The sequence below is a fragment of the Macrotis lagotis genome, chromosome 6 (assembly GCF_037893015.1).
Source record: "Macrotis lagotis isolate mMagLag1 chromosome 6, bilby.v1.9.chrom.fasta, whole genome shotgun sequence".
NCBI classification, from domain to species: domain Eukaryota; kingdom Metazoa; phylum Chordata; class Mammalia; order Peramelemorphia; family Peramelidae; genus Macrotis; species Macrotis lagotis.
Window position 1 is genome coordinate 5,798,807 of NC_133663.1, and position 25,866 is coordinate 5,824,672.

General features: G+C 39.0%; 1 protein-coding gene across 2 annotated transcripts in view; it reads right to left on the reverse strand.

Moving 5' to 3' along the window:
* Positions 1 to 7,652: 7,652 nt before the first annotated feature.
* OSTN (osteocrin) overlaps positions 7,653 to 25,866 on the reverse strand; it is a 34,102-nt gene continuing 15,888 nt past the window's right edge. For both annotated transcript variants that reach the window (XM_074192502.1, XM_074192500.1), the window contains exons 4-5: positions 12,176 to 12,272; positions 7,653 to 7,851 (exon numbers count right to left, since the gene is read on the reverse strand). In XM_074192502.1, coding sequence (XP_074048603.1) covers positions 12,188 to 12,272 — 85 coding nt within the window. In that variant the 3' untranslated portion in view covers positions 7,653 to 7,851; positions 12,176 to 12,187. The remainder of the gene's footprint in view (positions 7,852 to 12,175; positions 12,273 to 25,866) is intronic.

Consider the following 25,866-nt stretch of genomic DNA (forward strand, 5'->3'; position numbering starts at 1 on the left):
AATACTAAATAAAAAGATGAGTCTCCAAGACTTGCTGTCCATCAATCTAGCCAGTGAGCTACCTAACTGCCTCATTTCTTTCTCTGATTCTTCTATGATGTTCATTTCTTTCACCTAAGCATTTATTATGTCCTCATTTTACCTCAAATAGAGACAGGTCAGATCAAATATAGACAATATAGTTGGAGAGATACAAAAATTTAATTAAATCAGGCCTGATTTCAAAAATGGATCTCTGAATTGTACTAATTACTTTTTATCTGCTATAGACAGTTAAGTGGAACAATGTAATGAACACATGGTCTGGAGTCAGGAAGACCTGAGATCAGTTAGGCTTAGGCACTTATCACTTGTCTGACTCTGGGCAAGTTATTTCACCTTGTTCACCTTGGTTTCTTCATCTGTAATAAGAGTAGCACCCTTTTCCTAGCATTATTTTGAAAATCAAATGAAATAATAATTTTAAAATATTTTATCTTGATGATGATGATGATGATGATGATGAAGATAATGATGTTAACAAAGAAATAAACCACAAGAATATTGATGCAGGAGGAAAGATGAAGACAGTTGTGAATGTAAAAAAGAAAATTGGGAGGGCAGCTAGGTGGCACAGTGATAGAGCACTGACCCTGGAGTCAGGAGGACCTGAGTTCACATTTGACCTCAGACACTTAATAATTGCCTAGCTGTGTGGTCCTGGGCAAGTCATTTAACCCTTTGCAAAAGTTTCAAAACAAAGAAAATTGGGTGGAGATGTAAATTGGCCACCACCTCCTCTTGAGATGTAAATTGACTAGAAGTAGAGAATGATGAATGTAACAGAAACAATTTATAATCTTAAAGGCTGCTTAAATTGAGTGGAGATCCCCATTCTTGAAGTCCTATTGATTCATTGTTTAATGTAAAATTAAGCTTCACCCTCTACCTGTTTCCTGGTCTAGTAAGAGAAAGGGAGTTCACCTTTTGCCTTCTTGATGAGAGGCAAGATATGAAAACCTGTGTTGGACCCTGGCTCAAAGCCACAGTCTTCTCTACTAATCTGTGGCCCAGCCAGCATTGCTTGCTTGTTCTCTGTTTCTCTCGCTCTCTCTCTCTCTCTCTCTCTCCCTCTCTCTTCCCAGCCCTTCCTATGTCTTGGAATCTTTTTAATAAATTTTTGTTTTTTTCCACCCTTGCTTAGGCAGAATCAAATTCAAGTAGCCAGCAACTACAATGTGAGAGATATTATATTGAATCTAGGCTAAAAAGTGAGACAGCCAAAACCTCAGGCTATACCTCATTAAATTTTCAACCTGCCAATTGAGAATGGAAGGACAAGGTGGAGAACAATAAGAAAGAGCCTAAGTAATCTCAGCTGAATCCCAATCTCCTTCTCAGAGAGAGGAAGGAACTGAAAGTTTCAAATCATTTTTACCACAAACAGCACCCCCCCCACACACACTTTGTTGCATCTGTATCACTTCAGTTAAGACATCATTTGTAGTGACAGCGAGGTGGTGCAGTGGATAGACTACCAACCCTGGAATCAAGCGAATCTGAGTTCAAATTTGACCTCAAACATTTAATAATTGCCTAGCTGTGTGACCTTGGGCAAGTCATTTAACCTTATTGCCATAAATAAAAAAGACATCATTTTAATAGAATAAGAAATGCATACATGAACATATGTTCAAAAGGTTTCTTTAGAAATGTCAGAGATCGGGATGGCTAGGTGGCATAGTGTATAAAGCACCGGCCCTGTGAGTCAGGAGTATCTGGGTTCAAATCTGGTCACAGACACTTAATAATTACCTAGCTGTGTGGCCTTGGGCAAGCCACTTAACCCAGTTTGCCTTGCAAAAAAAACCTAAAAAACAAAAAAAAAGAAATGTCAGAGATGCAAATCAGGACACTTCCCACAGCTAAAAGAATGTCTATGTTTGTGAAGAAAGAAAGCAGAAGTCACAGGGTGAAAACCTCTGAACCATCTTTATAAAACAAGAAATACTCTCCTCTCCTGATTTGATCAGTTTCTCATGATTCCAGAATTTAGGCCACATGTGACTACAAAGCCAATTTTAATGGTCACTTTCTTATAATTCCGAGTTTTTAATCCTGGGTCTTGAAGAAGCCATTCACGTCTACTCATTGACCAAGGCCACAGGGAGAAATTACCTTCCATTGCTCTACCTGTGGGTTCACAACTTCAGTGATGAAGGAAGGGTTCTTTTTTTCCTTAGGCAAACCTGGTTAATGAGGAATCAAAGACAATTTGGATACTTTCTCAAAACCAGAGGATAAAAAAAGGAAAAGTCAAGGATCCAGCTGAGCCTAAAGGGGAGGAGAAGTCTCATGTTTTCATACCTTTAGCATAAGATCAAGGATGGACCAAATATATCTTAAAATAGCTCTCCAATAAATATAACATATATATATATTTGCATACACATTTATATTTATACATCACACATTTTCTAGCTCTCAATTTCTTGTATTGTTACTGATCATTTACCACAAAATCATCCATTTAGAAACTTTATGTTATTGAAATATAGGGACTACTGATGGAAGAACATGATCTCTCGTTTCCAATTAGCCTTTCCATTCCCAAAACACTAAAGCAGTGCCTCCCGCTGCACAAGGGTTTTCTATGTGTGTACTTCCCAAATGGGGACGATATATTATAGTTTTATTGGCTTTTTTTTTATCACTTATTGTTGTATTTAATGAATTCTGCTATTACTACTTTACTGTGTCCATTCATCCTTAGGAAAAGTAAATGCATCAGGGGCATCCTGGGGTTATGTTTATGAGTGAATGCTGATTCAAATTGTGTCTCAAACTGGAAGTATCTTTCTATGATTTGTGTGTGTATCTCTGTGTGAATGTGTGTATTTATGAAAAGGGAATCATATTTCTATATTTAAATGTCTCCAAGTTGAAAGTCATCATCCAATGCCCCAGCAGCCAAATTTTATTTAGTGCTCAAACTCTCAGGGAAAAAAATTCTTGACTTCACCCTCACCAATGGGACATTTTGCAGATTTTGCAATAATAGACATAGTCGTCTCTGTCTCTGAATATTATTGAGGTTCTAGTTTCTGAAGAGATGCTACTGAGGCAATAATTTTGTCTCTGTCCCTATAACCGGCTGACCCCATCAATCAATGTTTTGATGGCCAGTTATTAATTCATGCCTCTCCCACATCTACAACTATTTTTCAAAAAGGAAGTTTATAAGTCTCACTGTCTGAGATTGAACCAATATAGTACAATGATTTCCTGCATCTCCCAGATGGTTTGACTCTTTGCTTTTCTTTTATATCAGTCTGCATGAAAAAACACATTTTCGACATTTCAAGGTCTCAGTTCAATTGGAAGATCTGATTGACCACTATTTCAATTTTAATCTCATCTTTTAAAAGCATATTTTTCCTCTGTTTTATAACGTGTGTAATAATTTGCTGAGTAGTACATATATTTTAATTTGTAAGTAAATTTTCCCAGAATAGGCTGTAGGTTTGAAATTTTTCATCAGACAGTTGTGAGCATTAAATAATATTTGGAGATCACTGGAGCAGAGGTCTGGTGTGGTGCTTTTGGGTAAAACTTATTGGCCAGACCCCAAAGATATCACAGTGCCCAGATGGACAATTACCATCACTGTCTTAAAGTCTTATATACACAAATTACAGACTATCCTCCTTCAAATAGTGTCAAAAAGAATCTTAAGACAGTGAGCATATGTGCTTGGGTCACAAAGAAAGACAAAAACCGGAAAAAAGTCCTTGGTTTCTAGGAACTCAAAATAGAAATGAGGTGATAGTAAGCTAGCTATCAAAACAGAATGATATTAGCATTGAGTGGGAGTCTTGGAGGGAAGACATTAAGAATAAGGGAGGGGGCAGCTAGGTGGCACAGTGGCCCTGGAGTCAAGAGGACTTGAATTTAAATCTGGCCTCAGACAATAGTTGCCTAGCTGTGTGACCTTGGGCAAGTCACTTAACCCCGTTGCCTTGTTAAAAAAAGAATAAGGGAGACTGGAAAGTTTTTGTGTATCAGTTGGAATTTTAGTTGGGACTTATAGGAAGCCCAACAAATAAGAAGGTAAAGATGAAAAAGAGAATTCTAGGTATGAGGGAGGGTCAATTAAACGCATCTGGAGTCAGAAGATGGAGTGTCTTTTGTTGCAGAATAAGGATAAGCAAGGTGTAACAAGACTGGAAAAGTGGACTGGAACCCGGTTATAAAGGGTGTTGAATGCCATACAAGATTTTATATATAATCCTGAAAACAATAGGGAATCTTTTAAGGTTTTTGGAAAAAAAAGGAGGTATTAGGGCCAATCCTGGGCTTCAGGAAGTTCAGTTTGACAAAAAAGGTTGGGGGGAAGGATTGGAATGGTGGGAGATAGACAGAGAAACCTTGCAGCAAATGACTGCGATGGTCCAGGTCTGAATTCATGAGGGTCTGTATAAAGGTGGTAGCAGCATCAGAGAGAAGTGGGACATATCTGAGAGATGTTACTGAGATAAAATAAATAGGACCTAGACCACAGATTGGATATAGGGGGTGTGAGGGTGGAGTCAAGAATGAGTGCAAGGTTGCGAGCCGGTGACCAGGGGAATGGTGGACTCAGTGATAAGAAATCATAGAAGGAAGTTTAGAAGTGGGGATCTAGGCATGCGTGCAGAACCTTCATTCTGCCAAGGGCCAGCCCAATATGTATAACATCATTGGCAGGCCAGAGAAAATTATCAACGTATATTAGCCTGCTAGTTCAAGCATTTCACTTGCCTTTTAAATAACTATTAGAATTGTTGAATTTTAAGTTCTGCCTATGGTTGTCATGACAGCCCTAAACCAAACGATTTGGACTACATTAGAATATTCAGCATAGAGAAAATAATTGAATCATGGGAGCTGATGAGATCATAGAGAAAAGTATTATACAGAAAGAAAAGTGCCTAGGACAGAGACTTGAGGAACCCCCACTGTTACCAGGCATGCCCTGTAGATGAAGGTCCAGGAAAGGAGACTGATGGGTAGTCATGTGTGGAGAAGGAGAACCAGGACAGATTAGCGAGATGAAAGCCAGAATACTGAGAAGAGAATGATCAACAACACCAAAGGCTGCAGAGAAGTCGATAAGAATGAGAGCGGAGAAAAGTCCATTAGATGTGGCCAGGAAGAGATCACTGGTAATTTTGGAGAGACCGGCTTCAGTTTAGTGGAGAAGTCAGTAACCACACTGTTAAAAAGAGAGTAGGAGGAGAAGTGGAGATGCCTCATATCTGTGGCCTTCATAAGGAATTTAACCACAAATTGGAGAAGAAATATTGCATGACACTTATTGGGCAAGGACAAATTAAATAAAGGGTTTTTTTGACAATGTGGGAGACATGGACGATATTTGCAGTGCAGTGAAGCAAACTCTAGTTGGTACTTGCTTTAAGTAAACAAAATCCTTAAAAAAGAGTTTTAAGGGGCAGCTAGGTGGCGCAGTGGATAAAGCACCAGCCTTGGAGTCAGGAGTACCTGGGTTCAAATCCGGTCTCAGACACTTCATAATTACCTAGCTGTGTGGTCTTGGGCAAGCCACTTAACACCATTTGCCTTGCAAAAACCTAAAAAAAAAAAAGTTGTAAAAAAAAGAGTTTTAAGCTTCCCAGAAATTCCACATATATGTTTTCACTAGGTACATTCTTTTTTTTTTTTTTTGCAAGGCAGTGGGGTTAAATGACTTGCCCATGGTCACACAGCAAGGTAATTATGAAGTGTATGAGGTTGGATTTGAACTCAGATCCTCCTGGCTCCAGGGCTAGTACTCTATCCACTGCACCACCTAGCAGGCCCCTAGGTATGTTCTTAAGGAACCAGAAGAGCAATACAGTTTTATATTAAAATATTTTTTAAAAACACCTCACACCTATCATCCAGTTTTCCAAGAAATAAGATGGGGAGAATAATTTGGAACCTATCTACCTCATAGGGCTATTGTAAGGACATCCCTTTATAATAAGATTTTTATGTATGTATGTATGTATATTTTATATATTTAAAGCTGATTATTTTTCTTTCATTGACCACGAAGGATTGACCTTGTACTAAGAACATAATGACCTCAGAGGGGATCTTTTCTTTGTCCTCCCTTTTTCTTGCCAAATCCAGTGCTTTGGCATTCCTCTAGAAACTAGCCTGGTTGAGTCCAGTTGAATGCAATCTACCCTACTCTAGCCTGACGTAATCTAATCTGATGAAATGCGATGATCTGGGTAAAGTGCTTCAGAAACTTTACAACATTGAATAATGTTGGTATTATTTTCATCCAATGTGGTCTGACATAGTTGAGTCACAATTCAGTTCAATCTATTCTTGTCCAATTCAGGTCCATATGACCCAATCAATCCAATCCAACGCACTCTCATATGGCTCAGTCCAATGTAATCTAATCAAATTCAACTCCATGCTGAATTTATTCAATCCAGTAAGCATTTCTCAAGTCCCTATTATGTACCCAAGAAAAAAATCAGACACTAGGAAAGGGCACCTGGAAAACCATCCCTGGTCTAAAGGATCATACAGAGGCAAGTAGATAGCACCATATCCTGGAACTGGAGTAAGGAAGACCTGAGTTCAAAACTAACCTCATATAGTTTCTAGCTGTGTGACCCTAGGCAAGTCCCTTCACTTCTGTTTGCCTCAGTTTCCTTATTCCTAAAATGGGAATAATAATATAGTGCTTTTCTAATCTAAATTGCTGTATAAATTTTATAAATATAAATGTTGTTCTTGTTAGTTATGGTGACAGTGATAATATTTTTATATAAGTGACTAAATTCTAAATTATACTTAATTGGTCTTTTCCTCTCTCAATCTTTCTCATGGTTTAATTATTATACCATATGCACAGTGTGCTTGATCTCATCTTGGGGCTATGGATCATTTCTATCTTGCTTTGAATAGCAAGTGATCTCCCTCTGCCCAGGCTGTCTAGTTCTGCCCTACTTTTTGCAGTTTTATGACCCCTTCTCCTCCATTAAGGTAGACCAAACTTCCAGTTTCTCTCATTCAGCTAAAATCACATACGATATTTTGGAGGCTTTTAGACCCTAGACAAATAAATGGTAGAATTGTCATTACAATTGTTTTATTTATGTGTCCAAGGATAACCAAGCAAAATCTGTCAAACTGCAATCAGATTTTTGTAGACCATTCATCCAAGGCACACGAGTTGTTAGCACTTTCGAAGTCCTCACTCCTTGTGAGGAATGAAAGCCAGACCTTTCTGTTTTCCTAATAGTCACCGTCTTCTGGGGCTTTGACTAAGTTGGGGATGGTTGAAGAAGTTAGAAGCTGATGGGGAAGGTACCACCATATAGAGACATGCAGAAAATTACAGACTCACAAGTAGATGCCAAGTAATTATTCACAGCAAAGGAAAAAAAAAGATTATTCTAAAGAAAAAAAGATACCATTCTCTTATCTCTTTACTTATACATGCAGAAAGGGAAAACTGCCTCTTGATGTTCCAGGGTCTGAGATCCCTTGAGCCAAAGCGATCCCTCCCAATACTCACGGAAGCCCAGACCTTCAATTGGATTTCAGGCTAATTCTTATATAGATACAGATTCTCCTAAAATAAGAGACTTTGGAGACGACTTGCAGAGCTCAGAAGACTTTTCTTTAATGTTTAAAATGAAAAGTGCTAGGCACAGAAATGAGCCACATCGAGGGGGAGTGACAGGGCTGATGGTTGTGATGCAGGGAAGGGGGAAGGGTTGGGATTGCTATAGGGTTATTCATTGGGACAAGACAAAAGTCTTCTCCATTGGGGTTTCTGTCACATATTATCCCAGGAAGCAGCATCTATAGAAAGAAAAAAATTAAGCTGTTAAAAAATGACCAAAATACGAAATAAAAACACAAAGTCCAGTGACAATCTGAAGCCCAGAAGCTCTGTCCGGAAGCTGAAATGGGAAATCTCAGAGTATTGCCAAATCTCACAACCATGAAGCTTCCCCCAGAGGCAGGCCACCTCTCCAGTTTCTCTTTTCTTTTCTGAGGCAATAATAAAGTTCGGGTGAGAGTCACATTTGAACCTAATTTCTCTTCTCATTCCCAAAGAAGATGCTGTAATGGATAGAGAACCATTCAGGAAGATCTAGGTTGAAGTCAAGCTTTACCCATGAATTGTATGATGCTAGGCAAGTCAATTAACTGGTCAGTGGTGCAGAGAAGTCTCTCAAACATGAGACTGCAGAGACTGTGTAGAGAGATGGAACTCCCTCCTAATGCAGTCTCTGATCGTGAAGCAGGAGACCTCACCATCTTGGATTGGCCCCATGGAATCATTTATCAAATATTACACAAAAAGGAGGCCTGAAAGTTTGAATAATTGCACTTGGAATCTTGAGATATGGATTTGATTTTCAGCTCTGACACTTCTGGCTGGATGTTTATGGACAAGTTCCAAAAACTTGAGTCTGCTTTCTCATCTGTAAGATGGGTACAACATTTTCTCTTCCAACCTCACAGGTTTATTAGAAGAATGCCTCCTGGGGCAGCTAGGTGGCATATTGCATACAGCATCAACCCTGGAATCAAGAGGACCTGAGTTCAAATCTAGCCTCGGACACTTAAATGACCTAGTTTTGTGACCTTGGGCAAGCTACTTAATCCCATTGTCTTGCAAAAACAAAACAAGAAAAAAGAATGCCTTCCGAAAGTTTCAAAAACAGTATTTTAAATAGATCCAAATGAATGTATCATCTTTCTCTTTCCTTTTCTTACTGATATATTTACTGGTTGGACTTCCTATGGCTTGGGGAGCAACATGGAGTATCCTCTGTGAGCTCCTAACAATATAGAACTGAGTTCTAGGAAAAAGGCAGGGTTTTTTGCTATGGACAGGTTTGAAACAACCCACTATCTGGTCTAGGGTTTATTAGTTTGACTCATCCTAAAGTCTCTCTGAGGCTTAAAGGGTTAAACCAAGATCTCAGGCCTAAGGCAGAACTAGGTTGAAATCAGTGTTTCTACTGCTCCTGTTTCAAGTCACTAATTATTTTTATCCTTGTAATAGCTTTCCAAAATACACCTGAATAAATTCTTCTCTAAGGAAACGATTCAGATTCCTTTTAAGTAGAATTCAGAAGGACAACCTTTCCTGAGGAAGTTGGCCAAATGCCACCCACAAAACAGTCAGGAGCTCATTTAAAAAGTAAATGCCCCTACATTTTGAACAGGGCAATGCTTCTTCTGGAGGTAGGTTGGGTTTCGAGCCTGAGTCTTAGCTCTGTGTTGTAAGGAGTTCACAGTGGGTGTTCTGTGTTACCTTCCTCTCCAAACCATCCTTGAAGGTTAGGATTCTAATTGTGGAATCTGGAAATCCAGAAAAATGGGGCAATTTTGCATAATCCTAACCTCAAACCCAATACAACTGCAGTGGTCAGGGCTTGGTTTCACTTCAACTTGACAGGTGTAAAGTGAAACCCAGAAGCATTTACATTAAACCCCACAGAAGGGAAACCAGATTTTCATAAAGTCAGTTACTAAGGTCTGCCTTAGAAATGTGAAAGAAGGAAGGGTGTTCACCCAGGCATGCTAGATTAGAATAAAGACTGCAGTGGAAAGAAGGTGAGACTCACAGCAAAGAGCCCTGGTACCTATGTAGCTATGGACTAGTCACTCTTTCTCTAGGTCTCAAGGTTCTTATCTTTAAAATAGAGATAACAAAGTTTGAATTACATACTTCACTAGATTATCACCTGAATCAAATAGGACAGTCTTGTAAAAATACACAAGGTCACAAGAAACACAAGGGCAAAAAAACATATGGACAATGCTAGGCAGACCATATCTCTTTAACAAAGAATGCTGCATTAGTAGTGCCTTTTATAAATTAATTAGTGATGATAAAAAAGGAGAGAAAGTATATTTTAGAAGACTGTGAGAAAGTCAAAAGCATTCATTTTGAAACATTTCTTTTTATTATATAATTTTGAGATTTTATTGGCATAGTGACATTATGATAATTTGGATTATTGGGATAAATTGGAGAACGGACAAGGTCTAGATTCCCACATTTGAATTGTTCTAGAAAAGGCCCTTGAATCTAGGGACTATTCACAACTTTCTCAATAATTAGTAATTTTGGGGTTTGTGAAACTCGGTCAGAATCTAATAGAATAGATTCAGGTTTTTCTGGCCTGAAAGATCATAGAATTGTAAATTTTGTGTAAAAGAAGTCTCAGAAGCTATTTGGCCCAACTCCTCATTTTCTACATGAGAAAGTTGAGACTCTAGACTTTTCTGGTATCACAGTGGAAAGAAACTTCTGATGCCTAGTTGAATCTGAGACCTCTCGCCCCTGGAATAATCAATCTTCTGCCTTAAATGTGGCTTTATTCTCAAATGCCAATGTATATGAGTATAACATTTTAAAGTTAGGATGCACAAATAACCATGGAAAGCTCTAATTTCTTTGGACCACCTACCTTTATGCTGTTCCAAATTCAAAGAAATAGGGGGAGGCCAGTGAACTCTAGGAAGCACTTTGGATCTCTACAATAATTAGTCTACTCTTATTTCAACAGTTTATTTTTTTGCCATTAAAATAACAGGGAAACTAATCCCAAATAATCAACATAATGCAAATTTATAGTTTGTGTATCTCAGCATGTGTTCTGATAATGATGTTCCTGCAGTGGTCCTAGGGAATTGTATCTTGAGTGTGGTCAATGAGACTTTCAATGACTACAGTGATATCTAGGTCTATATATTGTATGGAAAAACTTCTCTTTAATAAAAGTTTTCTTGGAAGGCTCTATGTGTATATGTCCCTCTGGGTGTATGTATGTATGAATTTGATGTTTGTGCATGTCTAGGAATGTATTTTTGAGTCTATCTGTACATATGACTTAGTATGTATGAATATGTATGTGTCTTAGTGTCTAATAGCGTGGATGTGTGTGTGTAAAATGGGTTTGGGGTTGTCATAGATTGTAACTTTATTAGTGATTTCTTCATGCCTTGGTTAATGTGATTGTGATAGACAGGAGGATAAGAAGGAAAGGTAGAGAACATTCTGTCCCCAAGAACCTACCTCTCTGGAATAGATCAAGGTTGGAAGCTATGGAAACAGATGGTTGCTTTCTGAAGGATGAGAAGACCCTACTATCTGTTTCCTTGAGGAATGGGGGCTAGGAAAAAAACTCAATGATACATGCAGGAATGATGATGGAGAAGCCAAAGAAGTCTGGGAGCTATAATTCATTTCTCTTGAGAGAAGGAAGATGAAAAATGCCCCCAAAAATGCTGCCTGGAAAAGAGTAGAGTGGGAATTCTGCCTCTTAGGCTGCCCACATAAAGCTTTCATATTATTTTTTATCTCAAGTCATGTTATCTTTTGACAATTCAAAATTAATTTGTTGGTTACCCGTCCCATGCAAAGACTGTGCTAAAGGATGTGGTCGTAAGATGAAATAGACCACTCAGGCCATCGAAGATACTGCTATCACTCATCTATCCTCAAAAAGAGAAATATAATTGACTATAAAGAAAGAAATGATGTAAAAATGTAGGATGTGTGCTATTTGGTCCCAGGAAAAAGAAAGAATTGCAATGAGATGAACCTGCAGAGAGGCTGATCCGGGCCAGAGGTCATGAAAAATTTTGACCAAAGAAAACTAACTATCCCTAGGAAGAAGGGGCTGCCTCTCTGCTACCTCTAAAGATAATGAATTCCCAGACAATGAAGTTCTTAAAGATCAGTTTGGATGACATCTCATTTGGTGTTGTGTCACAAAGAGCTTTTCAGAGATATGAGATGCAATTGAGCTTCCTTCGAGCTCTGAAAGTCTTTTATTTTGTGATATGACAGTATTATGGATCAAGTGATAAGATCATTCAATATTCTTTTGTGTGTGTTTATCAGGAATGTGTGAAGTTATTTACTGGTTGATTTAATATCAATTTGTAGGTTTAAAAAATAAAATTCAATATAACATTATTTAGAGTTGGCACCATTTATTATTCTATGAGAATGAGCTTGAAATTTAAAGAAAAATCATGTATGTCAGATGTTCAGTGTTCAACAGGAGAGAAAATGTGCCTAGTTAACCCAGTGAGTCCATTCTGGATTGTTTCTAAGGGGACCATTTGCATCATCCCTTAACCAAACTGTACTTACCCATGGATCCTACTAGCCTCTGGTGTTTGCAAGACGGTTGCTCCCAATCCGATCAATGGGGACTCCAAATCGTCTTTTTGGAAGCTCCACCGTTTTTCTGGAAGATACAAGCATCAGGAATGGTGACTTTAGAAGGGAAATGCACAGAGCTTCCCAGTGAAATGAAAAACCTCTAGATTGATTGATGGAAGAACCACTCATATAGAACTTTTTCCTTGAGGAATTGTGGACACTGAGGTAATATAGGTAGCACCAGTATGGGATTTGCACCTGTGTATTTGCATCTATTTGTTTGGATACAATTTTATAACAGCTTAGCCTGGGGTCCATCAAGTGTCTGAATGACCACTGGCCATGTTGAAAAGGAGCTGGGAAAGTCCAGTAGCCTTTTGGCTGGTTTATTTTGGTTGCTACTTAGTGGTATAAAATTTTCAAAATCCAATCTAGGTCAAGGTAACTCAGTCCTTTGCTTCCAGAGTTGGGAGGGTTCTGTTGCTCCCAAAAGGAGAATTTCCATAAGCACTCATAACAGATTTTGAAGGAGAGGAGTGGGGGCAAAAGAAGAGGAAAAATCAAGGGAGGAGGGGGAAGAAGACTTGGCCCTACATCTTCTCTAGGTGGTTGATGTGCATTTCACAGAACCAAAGAACGTAGCTGGAACTTAGAGGTCATCTAACCCAACCACTGGTTTGATGCAGAATTAGACTCTACATCTCACCTAGAGTTCATGTGGCTCTTGCTGGGACACTTCCAATAATAGAGAAATCTAAGTTTCATAGGCTTTTCCCACCCTTCCCCAGCCCCAATATTTGGGAAAGTTAGAAGGTTCTTTGTCGTGTCTCCCAGCTAATCTCTCTTCCACAGTTCTTTCTCTTGTAAATTCAATACACAGGTTTGTAAACTCCAGTCTTCTCTGAGATCTATTGTCAAGAAATGTTTCTTCTCTTCTTCTACATTCATCCTCCTCTCTTTCTTTTTCACTTTTTTAATTAATTATTTTTTTCCAAGGCAAATGAGTCTCAGTGGCTTGTCTGAGGTCACACAGCTAGGAAATTGTTAAATGTCTGAGGCTGGATTTGAACTCAGGTCCTCCTGCCTCCAGGGCCGGTGCTCTATCCACTGCATCACCTAGCCATCCCTTTCTTCTTCACTTTCTCCCAATATAAGACAGCAAGAGGCCTAACTGTAAAAGAATACATTGAATTCTCATTGGTTGAGGATTTTAGCATTCTAGGCAAATTGTGCCAATATTACTTAGACCTGAAAAATCTATGGGCTATCATAAAGGGCAAGGTGCTCAGCAATAAACTAGTTCTCTACAGACATGGGCAGACTTGATCTGTCTTCAGCTCTGGGTGTAGATAATCAACTCCTCCTTCTGGGTTCTCTCTCTTTCTATTTTTTAAAATTTGTAACACTCTTATGGAATGGCTTGTCTGACCATCTGTTCAATCTTTATTCTTCCTCTACCTTTCTGACATCTTTTATTAACTTTTCTATTGGCTCCTTATTTGTTGCTCACATAGAGGCACTATTGGTTATTGAAGAGAATGCTGATTGTGGAGTCAGAGGATGTGGGTTCAAATGTTACCTCTGATTTTTACTACCTATCTGGCCTCCAGTGAGTTACATGATTCCTCAGAATTTCAGTTTCCTCATCTATAAAATGGAATAAAGGTAGGCCTAGAAAACCTCTGAGACTCCTTTAGCTTTGGATCTAATTCTAATCGCCACTTTTGGTTTTTCATTTTGCCATTATTTGAAGCATCTTGCAGAAATATTTTGAGTATTGGCCCTCCAATGAGACTTTAACTATTCATTAAGCTTTCTTCTGTCTTGTACCCTTATTCCAAAGACACAGAGCTGTTGGAGGGGAAAGGCATCATGCCCAAAGACATGATTGAAATAGGTGAACACATTTTGAAAGGTGTAATTTATGCAAACCTAATGGGCTCAATTCTTATGCTCTGAACACAAGAGAATGGGCTGAATGACTCTTGTAGAACTAACCAAGTCTGGTTTGGAGCAAACTGAACACATACGGACAAGCATGTGGCCATAGACACACAAGTCCCAACTTCAGTAGACATTGAAAAGAGCCAGAAGATGACGGTGCATTTCCTGCAGACTGACCTGTGTCCAGATGCTGCCTTTGGGAATTGATTGTTTGAGGGAACCAAGTCAAGTCATTGAATCTCTGTTTCCCTGGTAACTAACTCTCTGGACGTTAAGGGGCGATTTTCAGGGAGAAGGCATTTACTTATTGGACAATGTACTAAAAGTCATAAGCCCAAACTTGAAATGAAATAAAATAATGGAAAGATTGTAATGACAAATACACAATTGCAAAATTGAAAAGAGGCTCTCAGAGTTAGGGAGAACCTGAGGTATGAGTGGCCTTTAGGGTTGACTGAAACGAGAATGAAGGCAACTGAGAAAATGGGCTCTGGAGGCCTCCTTGCTTTGGCTCTTGCCACCGGCTGCGGCTGCTCAGAAATTCAAAGGTTCTGTCCTTTTTGCATCTGGAAATTTTCCTAGAATGAAACATTTTGGATGTGCCCTGTTCCGCTGCCCTTTCCTTCTCCCTCCTTTCCCTTCTTCTCGCAATCTGCCCTCACCCACGCCCACACTTTAAAAAGCAACAGCCACAGCAGCAGGAACTCCGACTTCAGTGGAAGCTGTAGCCCAAATGTGGGGCCGGAGCAAAGCTTCCCGTTGGCTGCTAGGCCCTCTTGTGACCAACTCCGGGTATAGCAAGCCTTGAATGATTTTTAAAATAAGACACAGTCTCAGTCTTCATATGTGCCACAAAAAATCACAAAGAAAATTGAGAATACATTTAGAAGAAGGACCATCTGACTTTGCCATTGATTCAGTTTTGGCTGCTCAAAGTCTCCTACCCCAAACTGCCCTTCCCTGGCTACCATCCAATAAGCCCCATTGACTTCTCTTGGAACTAAGTTGTTCATTTAGCTATTAGAGCTTCTAGGAATTCTATTGCCAATCATAATATCTTGTCATAGGAAAGGACCTTAGAGGACAGCTAGTCCATGCTGTCTCCCAAACAGAATTCCCTAGGTAACAAGAAAGAGGAGCCATTCACTGTTTGAAGCCGGCCATAAACAAAGCCGTTCTTCCAATTTTCAGCCAGCTCAGAGTTTATCCTGATAAAATTGACTTTTTTGCCACTTTTTGATCCTCTCCTTGTACTGCTCTGCTTCTGCTCTTTGAGTCCAAACAGAACAAAGCCAATCAATCAGGTTTCTTACTGGCATATCTTATTTTATTGTACTCTGTAGAGATTACATTCTTTTCTTTTTAGCAAATGTAGGGTTCTTGGCCACCCTACCTTAAGAAAGGCTGTTGGTGTCTTTTCCCAACAGTATAGGAAACATATGCCTCTATGTCACATTTTGGTAATTGCTACAATATTTCAAACTTCTTTTCTTCTTCTTATATTTGTTGTGATAATCTGTGGTTCTTGACCTTTGAGCTTAGTATTTTGATCATTTTGCGTACCACAAACTACCCATATGAGAAGGTGAAATTAGTCAATAAATATTGGCTGTGTCCCAGAGTCACAGCGAAATTGAAAAACATCCAATGATAATCTTACAAAGATCTCTAAAAATTCAATTGAAAGAGTTTATCTATGTAATAATCTAGATCATTGTCTTATTTTAACAAATTGCCAGTCACCCTGAATTTCAGCAATTTCCAGCCTGATCACAGTTGGTAGAGATTCATCAAGAATCTCCACCAGCAGGGGTGGCTAGGTGGTGCAGTGGATAGAGCACTGGCCCTGGAGGCAGGAGTACCTGAGTTCAAATTCGACCTCAGACACTTAAATACCTAGCTGTGTGGCCTTGGGCAAGCCACTTAACCCCATTGCCTTGCAAAAAAAGAAAAAAAAATCTCCAGCAGAAAGAGTACAACTAGTTGAAGGCTCAGAAGATAGGATTTTAGCAATTAAGTATTTTTTAAAATTAAAGAGTGTATATTTTTCACACATAACATGATTGCATCTTTAAAAGACTACAGTAGAGTGTAAGCAAAATTTATATGCACAGGGAAATCATAAAATTCATATGACTTGCGTTATTGTGATGTTTTCTTTATTGTGATATTCACTTTATTGTAAGTGATCTAGGTCCAAGCTCACAATAACTCCAAGGTGTGCCTGGACCTAGAACCCTATTAATCCCTTACCTCTGATTCCAGCATGCTCTCCTTCAGCCCCAACATGCCTAGACCCTTCAATCACTATATGTATGGCACAGACATGAGGTACCAATCAATATCTTTCCTAAACTTTTGCCCAGAATTAGATGCCAAATTGTAACTGTGCTCTGAGTAGGCCAGAAAAGAGGATGGCCCTTTGTCTCCATGATTCTTCCCATAACAGCTGGGGTTCAGTGTAATGATTTTGTGTCCTGTATCCAACTCTCATTTCACATTTGGATAAAGATTCTGAAGACCTGATGTCTCTTTCCTTCAAATGATTTTCTAGTCAGACCATCCCCACCATGTTTTATTAATGACTGCTTTTGGGAGTTTTCATGTCTGCAGATAAAAAATTCACCGTTTTCCAGAAACATGCTATCAGAATCTCTTGATGTTTATAACTTACAAATATGGGAAGCTTAGACTCAGTTCCTTAGACACAGCTTCTGGAAGTTCACTAATTAATGAGATCCTCCTCAAGACAGGTGGGAGGCCCTCTCAGCAAGTGTTGTGTATCTACTCTCCTCAGTCTCCTTTGAAGCATGTCTATGCTAACTGGAGAAAAGAGATCTATCAAAAGGCTTCTGGGTACTATGGTGAGTTCACCACCAGGAGTCACTCTATGATACAGCATTTCTTCAGGGCTAAAAGAGTAGAGAGTTTAGATGCAGGCCTTACCCTGAACAATTAGAGAAAGTTTGCTGCATCTTTGGTTCAACTAAGATAGCAAGTACACATTACAGCATAGACCACTGGAATTGCTCTATGAATGTTATTTGTATTTGGAATATCATGATGCTGGAATTGAATTTCTTAGATCACACAATTATTTTCTTTATGAGAATGGATCTAGTCCTGGAAACGATCTTAGAGTCTTGCTGGTCTGATCCCTTCATTTTATATGTGAGGACTCTGAGGTCCAGGAAGGTCACATACGTTGTGCAAGGTCCCATGGGGAATAAACCACTAAGTGAGATTTGAATCTACTCTTTTGTAGCTAGTTCTTTAAATTGGTGATTACAAACTGCAAACATCTTTCAAAATTTTAAAATATTTTCATAATTCAAAAAATAACTGAAAAAAATCAGACTTCCTGAGGGACAGATGAAAAGGAATCTCCTTAAATACTTAATGCCTTTCTCCGTCAAAGGACAAAGGAGTGTAGGTGGGGAAAATTTGGATAAGGGAGAGATGAGGTAGAAATTGCTGAGCACCCCTCTCTGTGGGTCTGTCAAGAGAGGGCTTTCCCAATGTTGTTATAAATGATAGCAAGGAACAACTGTCTGCCAATATTTCAAGGACTGTCACTAAGAAGAGGGACCAAATATATTTTGTGTTACTCCAGAAACCAGAACCTGGAACAAGAGGTGGGTGCCACAGAAGAGCAGCTTTGGGTCCAACTCTAGGAGCAATAACAGCCAGAGCTGTCCAATGTGGAGTGCGACTGTCCTACGAGGGAGTGGGCTTCTCTTCCTTGGAGGTCTACAAACTGATTTGTGATCAACAAATGGAAATGGCATGGTGGAGATTCTGGTTTAAGTGGCGGGGGGACTCAAAGGCTTTGAGGTTCTTTCTCTAATCTTAGATGATTCTAGGATCCTGAGAATGTACTGCATCGTAAAATCAGAAAAACTAAACAAAATAACAACAATCCAGGAAGAAGATATCCAGACTCAGCTCCAGTCTGTTATCATTGCTGCTGCATTGAGGGCCAGATGTCAAATTCTGTCTGCACCATTTACTACCTTTAAAACATTGGGTGGGTCACTAAAGCGCTCGCTTTGTGTGTCATCTCTAAAATTTAAGAGGTTGGACTAGATGCTGCCCAACTTCTGATCCAGGTTTTGATTTCCAATCCTATGATTTCAAGAAAGGTGTCCTGGAATGGGACATGCCTAGGGGAGAATTTGACTCCCACTCTAAGGATAATGATTGGATTGGGGTAATGACTCGGGGAAAGTTGCCTCTCTCACTGGTCCTTAGTTTCCATATCTGTAAGATGAGGGAGTTTGATTAGTTGTCTCCTAAAATTCCTTTGCACCCTGTGTCTGAAGTCCTATGATCTAAAGCTGTAAATTCTGAATAGCACAAACAACACAACTACGCACCAGATAACAGAGTCTTGGACAGAAGTTATGTCACCTTGAATGAACCCAATCCAACTCACATTATTAGGTACCCAGCTTGTGACTGTACTAGGCTAATGCTGAGGTTATATATAAAGACACATAGCGAATGAGCTAGCTGTGAAGACATGTTTGCAATAGACAAAAGTCAATTGTCTTGCTCATAGTGAGAAGTAGCTGTATAGGATTCATTACCCCGAAGGGTGGGCCTTGCTGAAAATGTAAATTACGTTTTTATGGATAGCGATGTCCTGAGCAAATAGGAAACCAGAAGGAAGAGGGTTCCCTCAATAACCTTCAGTGAGGTTCCCTGGTGACCCAAGGAATCCAGGAATAGTTTTCAGAAATTCTGTGAATTTGGATAGGGAAAAATATAACTATCTTCGTTGACCTTCAGTTTCCTTTGTAATTACATGGCTTTTATTTTAGTCATTTAAAATCATTAAATAATTTAAAGAGTCATTTAAAATCATTAAATCATCAAAATGCTGGAGGTGGGGGAGAGAGGGTACTTTGAGAGGGAGAAATTCTTTATCCTCATTTAGTCACAAAGCACTGAGCTAGCTGGTCCTTCATCCTGATCTTTATCAATTCCATTCAAGGAATATTTAGATATTCTCAAAACATAGGAAAATTGTGTTGCCATGGTCTGCTAGACACTGGCACTCAATCCATTATTGGTAATGGTATGTGGAAAGGGGGAGGCTGCCATGGCAGTGACTTCAGAAGGAAGTTTTTGTGAGGAGATGCTGTGGAGTTTCCAAATCTTGGTTTGGAGTTGAAAAAATGATTTCATGACTGTAAATATGTTCCAAGGGAAAGGGGAAAGAGTTAAGTTGTGAAGCAAATTGTCTGCCCTTGAAAACAGGTTCAGAGGGAGGTTTGATTTAAGGATCCAAGTAGGGTAGATTTCCATCAGAGACAGAGAAGAGAAGTTGGCTTTTTGCATTCTATAACTAGGAGAAGAGATGGCACAGAGAGGACAAATATGGGAAAGGTTTAAGGTTTGCGTGTATGTGCAGAGATATTCATGTGTGCATGTGGATGTCTGTGTGATGTCTGCATATGCTCATCTGTTTTACCATGTGTGCCTATTATGTATGTTTGTGTCTACATGCTTATGTGTGGGTTCGTATGTGATGCATGGCTGTGTCTCTGTGTGTGTATATTTTGTATTTCCCTTATAGGATCTCAGCTCAGTGTGGTTACCATGTTATTTTTTTTGGTCTGGCAAGTTTTCTGGTCCAGATGTTCATTTATTCTCCAATTTTTCATCTCTTTGGGGTCTACATCATTACTCTTACTAAGACTTTTATAATAATCATGTTTGAATAGTAAACAGATGTTAAATGTTTTCTAGAGAAGACTGAAAGGGTTTAAGAGATGAATGTTGTCTGTAGGATGTAAACATCGATCTCATCTATTGACCTGGGTCCATAGCAGGAAAGGATAGACTGAAAGATGTGTTCTCACCACAGAAGGGTAATGAGAGAATGAGCAACACTGCTAATCATATCAGGAAGATCAGGCCTTTATTGATGGATTATAATGCATACAATCTAGAGAAATATAGAGAAATCTAGCTAGATGGGTAGGTAAATGGATGACAGACAGATGGAGAGATCAAAGAATGGATTTCTATATAAATAGAAACTATAGATAAGGTAAAATACTGAGGTTGAAATGAAGAAAACCTGAGTTCAGGTCTTGTCACTGAGACATCGTAGCTGATGTCAGTTAAGCAAGTAAGTCATTTAATCTCAATGTACTTAATGCAAATCCTTAGATTCCACCTAAGTTACAGCTAGTTATAATCTATATTGATGGAGAGAATTCCCCAGCCAGGAGTTTACCATAATAAAAGACAGTGAATTTCCATTTATTAATATATTCTATAATTTTCATATCATAGCTATAATATAGAATACAACCATATTGCTTTATTAGAACAATATGAAGATGTTTGATAAATCACTTTTGTTAAATTTTGATGAGGTTATGGATGAAGCTGAAGAGGTATGGGCGAGATGAGAAGAAGAAAGAGTCTTGGACTTGGAGTCAGGAAGATCTGGGTCCAAATTCTGCCTTAGATGCAGTTATGTGTTACTTGGCAATCCATTTAACTTCCTTGTGCCTCAGTTTCCTCACTTGTAAAATTACTGGTGGAATTGATGGCACTGTAAAGTTCCTTCCATCTCTGAATCAATGATGCTTTGCTTATTTGCAGTGCTGGGCAATGCAGATACGTGGGTGAAAGCATGATGCTCAATGAAATACTATCCAAGTATTTCCATATTAGAGCTCGTCGTATTTTTAAGATCTTATAGATGGAATAGCTTTTGACAAGATTTGTATACACTTATATAAATATTGGTATCCCTCATTTTCTAGTTGTTGCTACAAACATTACCATTTTCATTGTTTAACTGTAAACACAGTATGGAGAATGAGGGGGAGGTAAGTCTTTTGGGTTTCTACTCTAAATGATAAGGAACAAAAAATAATAATGTTTGTCTTTTATTTTTTTAGTTTTTGGTTTTTGCAAGACAAATGGGGTTAAGTGGCTTGCCCAAGGCCACACAGCTAGGTAATTATTAAGTGTCTGAGACCGGATTTGGACCCAGGTACTCCTGACTCCAGGGCCAGTACTTTATCCACTGCGCCACCTAGCCACCCCTTTGTCTTTTATTTTCAAAGAAGACGACAACATCAGGGGGATGATGCTATGACAAGCACGTGAATTGGATTTGAGTGAGGGGGATGCTATGCTAAGTCACCAGCCTCACTTTCTCCTCCAGACTCATCTGCATCCAGTGGCCAGATAGGAATTAGGATGACTGGAGATGGCCCTGGATGTAAGGCCATCAGGTTTAAGTTATTTGTCCAAGGTCACATAGCTAGTAAGTGGCAAGTGTCTGAGGCTGGACTCAAATTCCCATCCTCCTATGGAGCCTTATTCCTCCAGGGAGACGAATGAACTTGAAAGCTTCTGAAATTCTACACCAAACTTGTAACACAAGTCATATTGCAATCTGTTCAATTTTAGTTTAGGCTTTGAAAAGGAAGAATGTAGGAAATCTTGTTTTTTTTCCCCCTCTGAGAAAGTTCCAGCTTTCAATACTTGTCTCTTTATGAATTTTCATGGGAAAAAAACCCTTTAAAACATGAATATTTTTTCATGGATAGACTAAATATTTTCCTTCCTATCATTTAAGCCAGAAATAGGTGACAAAAAAATTGATCTTATCTGAGACACATCCTCCTCGCCTCTGTCTTTGCTGCCTAGACCTCTGAACTTAAACCACGATGGGAATATTTTATACTTGAAAAACATTTTTCCCAGAAAGATTCCACAAAAGGTAAAATAATGTGAATTCCAGTTGGCATCTATCCAAAACAAGTCAAGAAATTGGAAGTGGCCTATGGACTCAAGGCAACTGGGATGTGAGCTTCTTCGCCCACTCTAAATTCAATCTTTCTTTTACACAAAGAATTCTCCAATTTAGGTCATTTCTCCTAAGTGCTGGGGCATAGGGAAAGCAGTAGTTGCATTATGACCAGAGATCTATTATGGGAGGACTGAGAGTTGTGCTGAGAAATCTCTCTCCTTGGAAGAGTCAAAAGGGACTGAAACTTCCCATTCCTTTCAATTCACCAGTCATTGATGAAGTCCTCTATTGTGTGTCAACAGACATGAGATGCAAAGATAAATTGGCCCTACTGGAATGGAACTTCCATTCTTAATGCATACTGATCGATTGATTCTAAGGATGAGAATCAACATGTACATAAATGAAAGCATGCACAAGGAAATGAAAGCTGCTCTATGGATACTGATAGTCCCTTTGGAGGGGAGATTTGAATTGAACTCTGAAAAGATTTGGGAATTCTCAGAGCTAGGGAGAAAGGTGAACACTACTTGGGACAGCCTGCAAACTGGAACAGAGATGAGAAATAGAATTGTCTGTTATAAACCCCAACTCTGGGTCTTAGTTCTGTGACTAGGGTTAAATATCTGAATTTTTTGAGGCTCAGTTTCCTTATCTTTAAAATATAGATAATAGATATGGTTGGGGCAGCATATAGACAGTGTACAGAGGGTTGGAGATAGGATCAGGAAGGTTCATTTTCAAAAGTTCAAATTTGACTTCCGATGCTAGCTCTGTGAACCTGTCTCAGTTTCCTTATCTCTAAAATGAGATGGAGAAAGAAAAGGTCAGCTATTCCAAAGAAAATCCCCAGTGGGTTCATGGAGAGTCAGACACAATTGGCAACTGACTCAATGACAACAAAAATACTGATAGCACTTGGACCAGAGGGTTACTATGAGAGAAAAAATATATATACAATGATACAAATAGGGGGACAATTGAAAACACTGCCATTGGAGTCTGATGACCTAGGTTTAAATTCTTCCTTTGTCACCTAGAGCCTGTGGGACATTGAGAAATCATGCTATGTCCCTTATCTGTACAATGAGAGGTTGACCCAACTGTCCTCTGAGTTCTCTTTGGCTCTTGATCTTATATTAAGTGTTAAATTGCATTAGAGCATCATATTTAGGGCCCATCAGATATCATGCCTGAGGAAGGTGAAGCCTGGGGAGTGAAATGACATGTAAGATGGAATCAGTAGTAAAGTAGCAGAGTCAGGTCAGTTAACTCGAATCTAAGGTTCTTTCCAACCTGACCAATAGGTTTTTTGGTCACTTGATTTGGTTACACCAATAAATCCCCATGCTTATCTTCAGTGTTCTTGTGTATGAAATGGGAATTAAAAAAAAAGGCAAAGAGCAACCCTACAGATTGCTTTCAAGAAGAAACAGAAGAATCTTATTCAATGATGTGCAGATTATGGAAGCCTATTTCTTCTTCCTTGCCCATAGCTCCATCACTTAAAACTTCATGAAGATTTTTAGGAAAGAAAATAAAGAGATCTCTGCCATTGAGGTGTTTTGATCTATAGGCATTCTTCCCATCTCCCCTCTTCCTTTTCTTTTTCCACTTTGCCTCCCATGCCTGAGATACACCCTTTTCTCACACCAACCTCACGGAATCCTCTGATACCTGATGCTCAACTCAACTGTTTGCCTCAGATATTGGTATGTTCTTCTTGCTAATATTGCAGTATTTATTTATTATAGGTTGTATAACCCAATGGAACAAAAACTCCTTGAAGGCAAGACATGTCTTTTATTTAGTGTGTTATACTTAATGACTGATAGTACCTGTCTCCATGCCAAATATATGTTTGGTGCATTGACTCTTCAGCGGGGGAAGAGATAAGATATCAAAGAGTTAGTGACAGCATTCTTAAGCCCCAGGACTCTCAGCAGGACTTTTTCTCTTGGTATGGGGTCTGACAGAGATGTGAATTGCTATACAAGGATTTGGAGTTAGGACTTGATAGGTTTGGTATAACCCTGTTTCTCCAATAGGTAAGTGACCTGTATGTCTTTACTATGTGATTAATCTTATCTAATAGGTATATGGTCCATATGTCTCTAATGTGTATGTGATTCATATTCTCTGAAAGATATATGATCCACATGTCCATTTGAAAAAGTCTGAAACAGGGACACATGGCTTGTCTTAAATCCTTAATGGTGCAGGAACAACTCTGCTACTCATTGTCTTCTGAAAAGGAAAGGCTGCTCATTCAAATTCTGCCTTCTGAATCAGAAAATTTAGAAAATATGCTTCCTGTTACCATAAAATTTCTGTTTTCTATGGGTCCCGAATATTTTTTCAACATTAAAAAATTGAAAGATAATGGAAAAGTGATGCGACACCAACCAAGGCCATTTAATGGCTCCCTGAGAAAAGTAGGAATGTGTCCTGTCCAGAGAGAGTGATCATTCCTGATCACTGGTTTTGCTACTAACTTCCATGTAGACTCCTAGACCTAGAATGAGTCCCTGCTCCCTGAGGCTTTCTTTTCGGCACAGTCCAATTTGTCCCACGAATCACATCATTTGTACATCATTTGTATTAAGTTGCTGACAGACTACCATGCAAGCAACTGCCACCTCTGAGGGGCATGGGGGAGACAAATGCTGTTTCATGTAACATCAGCTATCTTACAGTGCAGACATCAGCTTACATTCAATATTTCCAGGAGGGAGTTCTCAATTGAGAAAAGAATAACTGACACCCCCTAAGCCCTTTTGCCCCCAGATCTCATTTCGGCATCCAAAGCAACTAACCTGCGTAGCTGGATTAAACTTGGACATTCTTCTTTTCATATTATAGGTAAGAAAGGAGGCTTAGGTCAAATAACTTTCCCAGGGTCACTTAGCTAGTGTCATAGGCAGGATTTGAATTTAGGGCTCTTCTGACTCCAGGTTCACAACCCTAGTCATTCAGTAATACAACTACACTTTTGTCAAATGAACTCTGAATTTACATATATATATATATATAAACATATATATATATATATATGTTTATACACTGGTTCCTTGTAGTTGTCACATGTAAATTATGCCTTATCTGAGTGGTTTTTTAAACAGAAAAAATGAGCTAGTCAGTGCTTCATTATGTAGAGCAGACTTCTGCCTACTTCCTATACAATTTCAAATTATTATTGATTCTTTTTAAAAAAGATTTGATTCATTTTGAGTTTTACATTTTCCCCCCTCATCTCGCTTCCCTCCCCCCAGCCCCCCCCAGAAGGCAATTTGCCAGTCTTTCCATTGTGCCCATGGTATACACGGATCCAAATGGAATGTGAGGAGAGAGATTATTATTGATTCTTAAAAGGAACTTAGTCAAGCTATTCCCTAGATAGGTTATTGAACTTGATAATCAGAAGGTGGATTTACCTGAGATTTGACGCCTTTGGTGCCCTCTCTTCCTATTAATAGAAATGCCTACATAATAAAGTTTACACTGGAGGTTATTAACATTTTTTAAAGGTTAAGACAATTCCTTGAAGTCTGAATAGATTCTGTTTTTTGGAGATTTGGAGCCAGAAGGGGTTGTGGATACCTTTTGCTTCAGATGCCTTATTTTATGTGTGAAGAGTTTTGGCCCAGTGACTCTAGCGACTTGACTAAGGCAGTACTAGGAAGTTTCAGAGTTGATATTTGGATGCAGGCCTTCTGTGTTCAGAGCCTGTATTTTCCCCCACTGTACCTACATCTTTCTTAAATTTCTCTCTAGGTCTCAGCACTGGGAATGGCTTTTTAGATTAATGAACTCAAGGTCACAAGAGATGATCTTCAGTTTCAAAGGAAAATTCAATGTTGGTCACACTTCTGTAGTCATTCAGAAGAAAAGAGTTGACGATGTGGACACTTTTAGAGTTATGTTCAATAGGAATTAAAGGGAGCAGGATTTT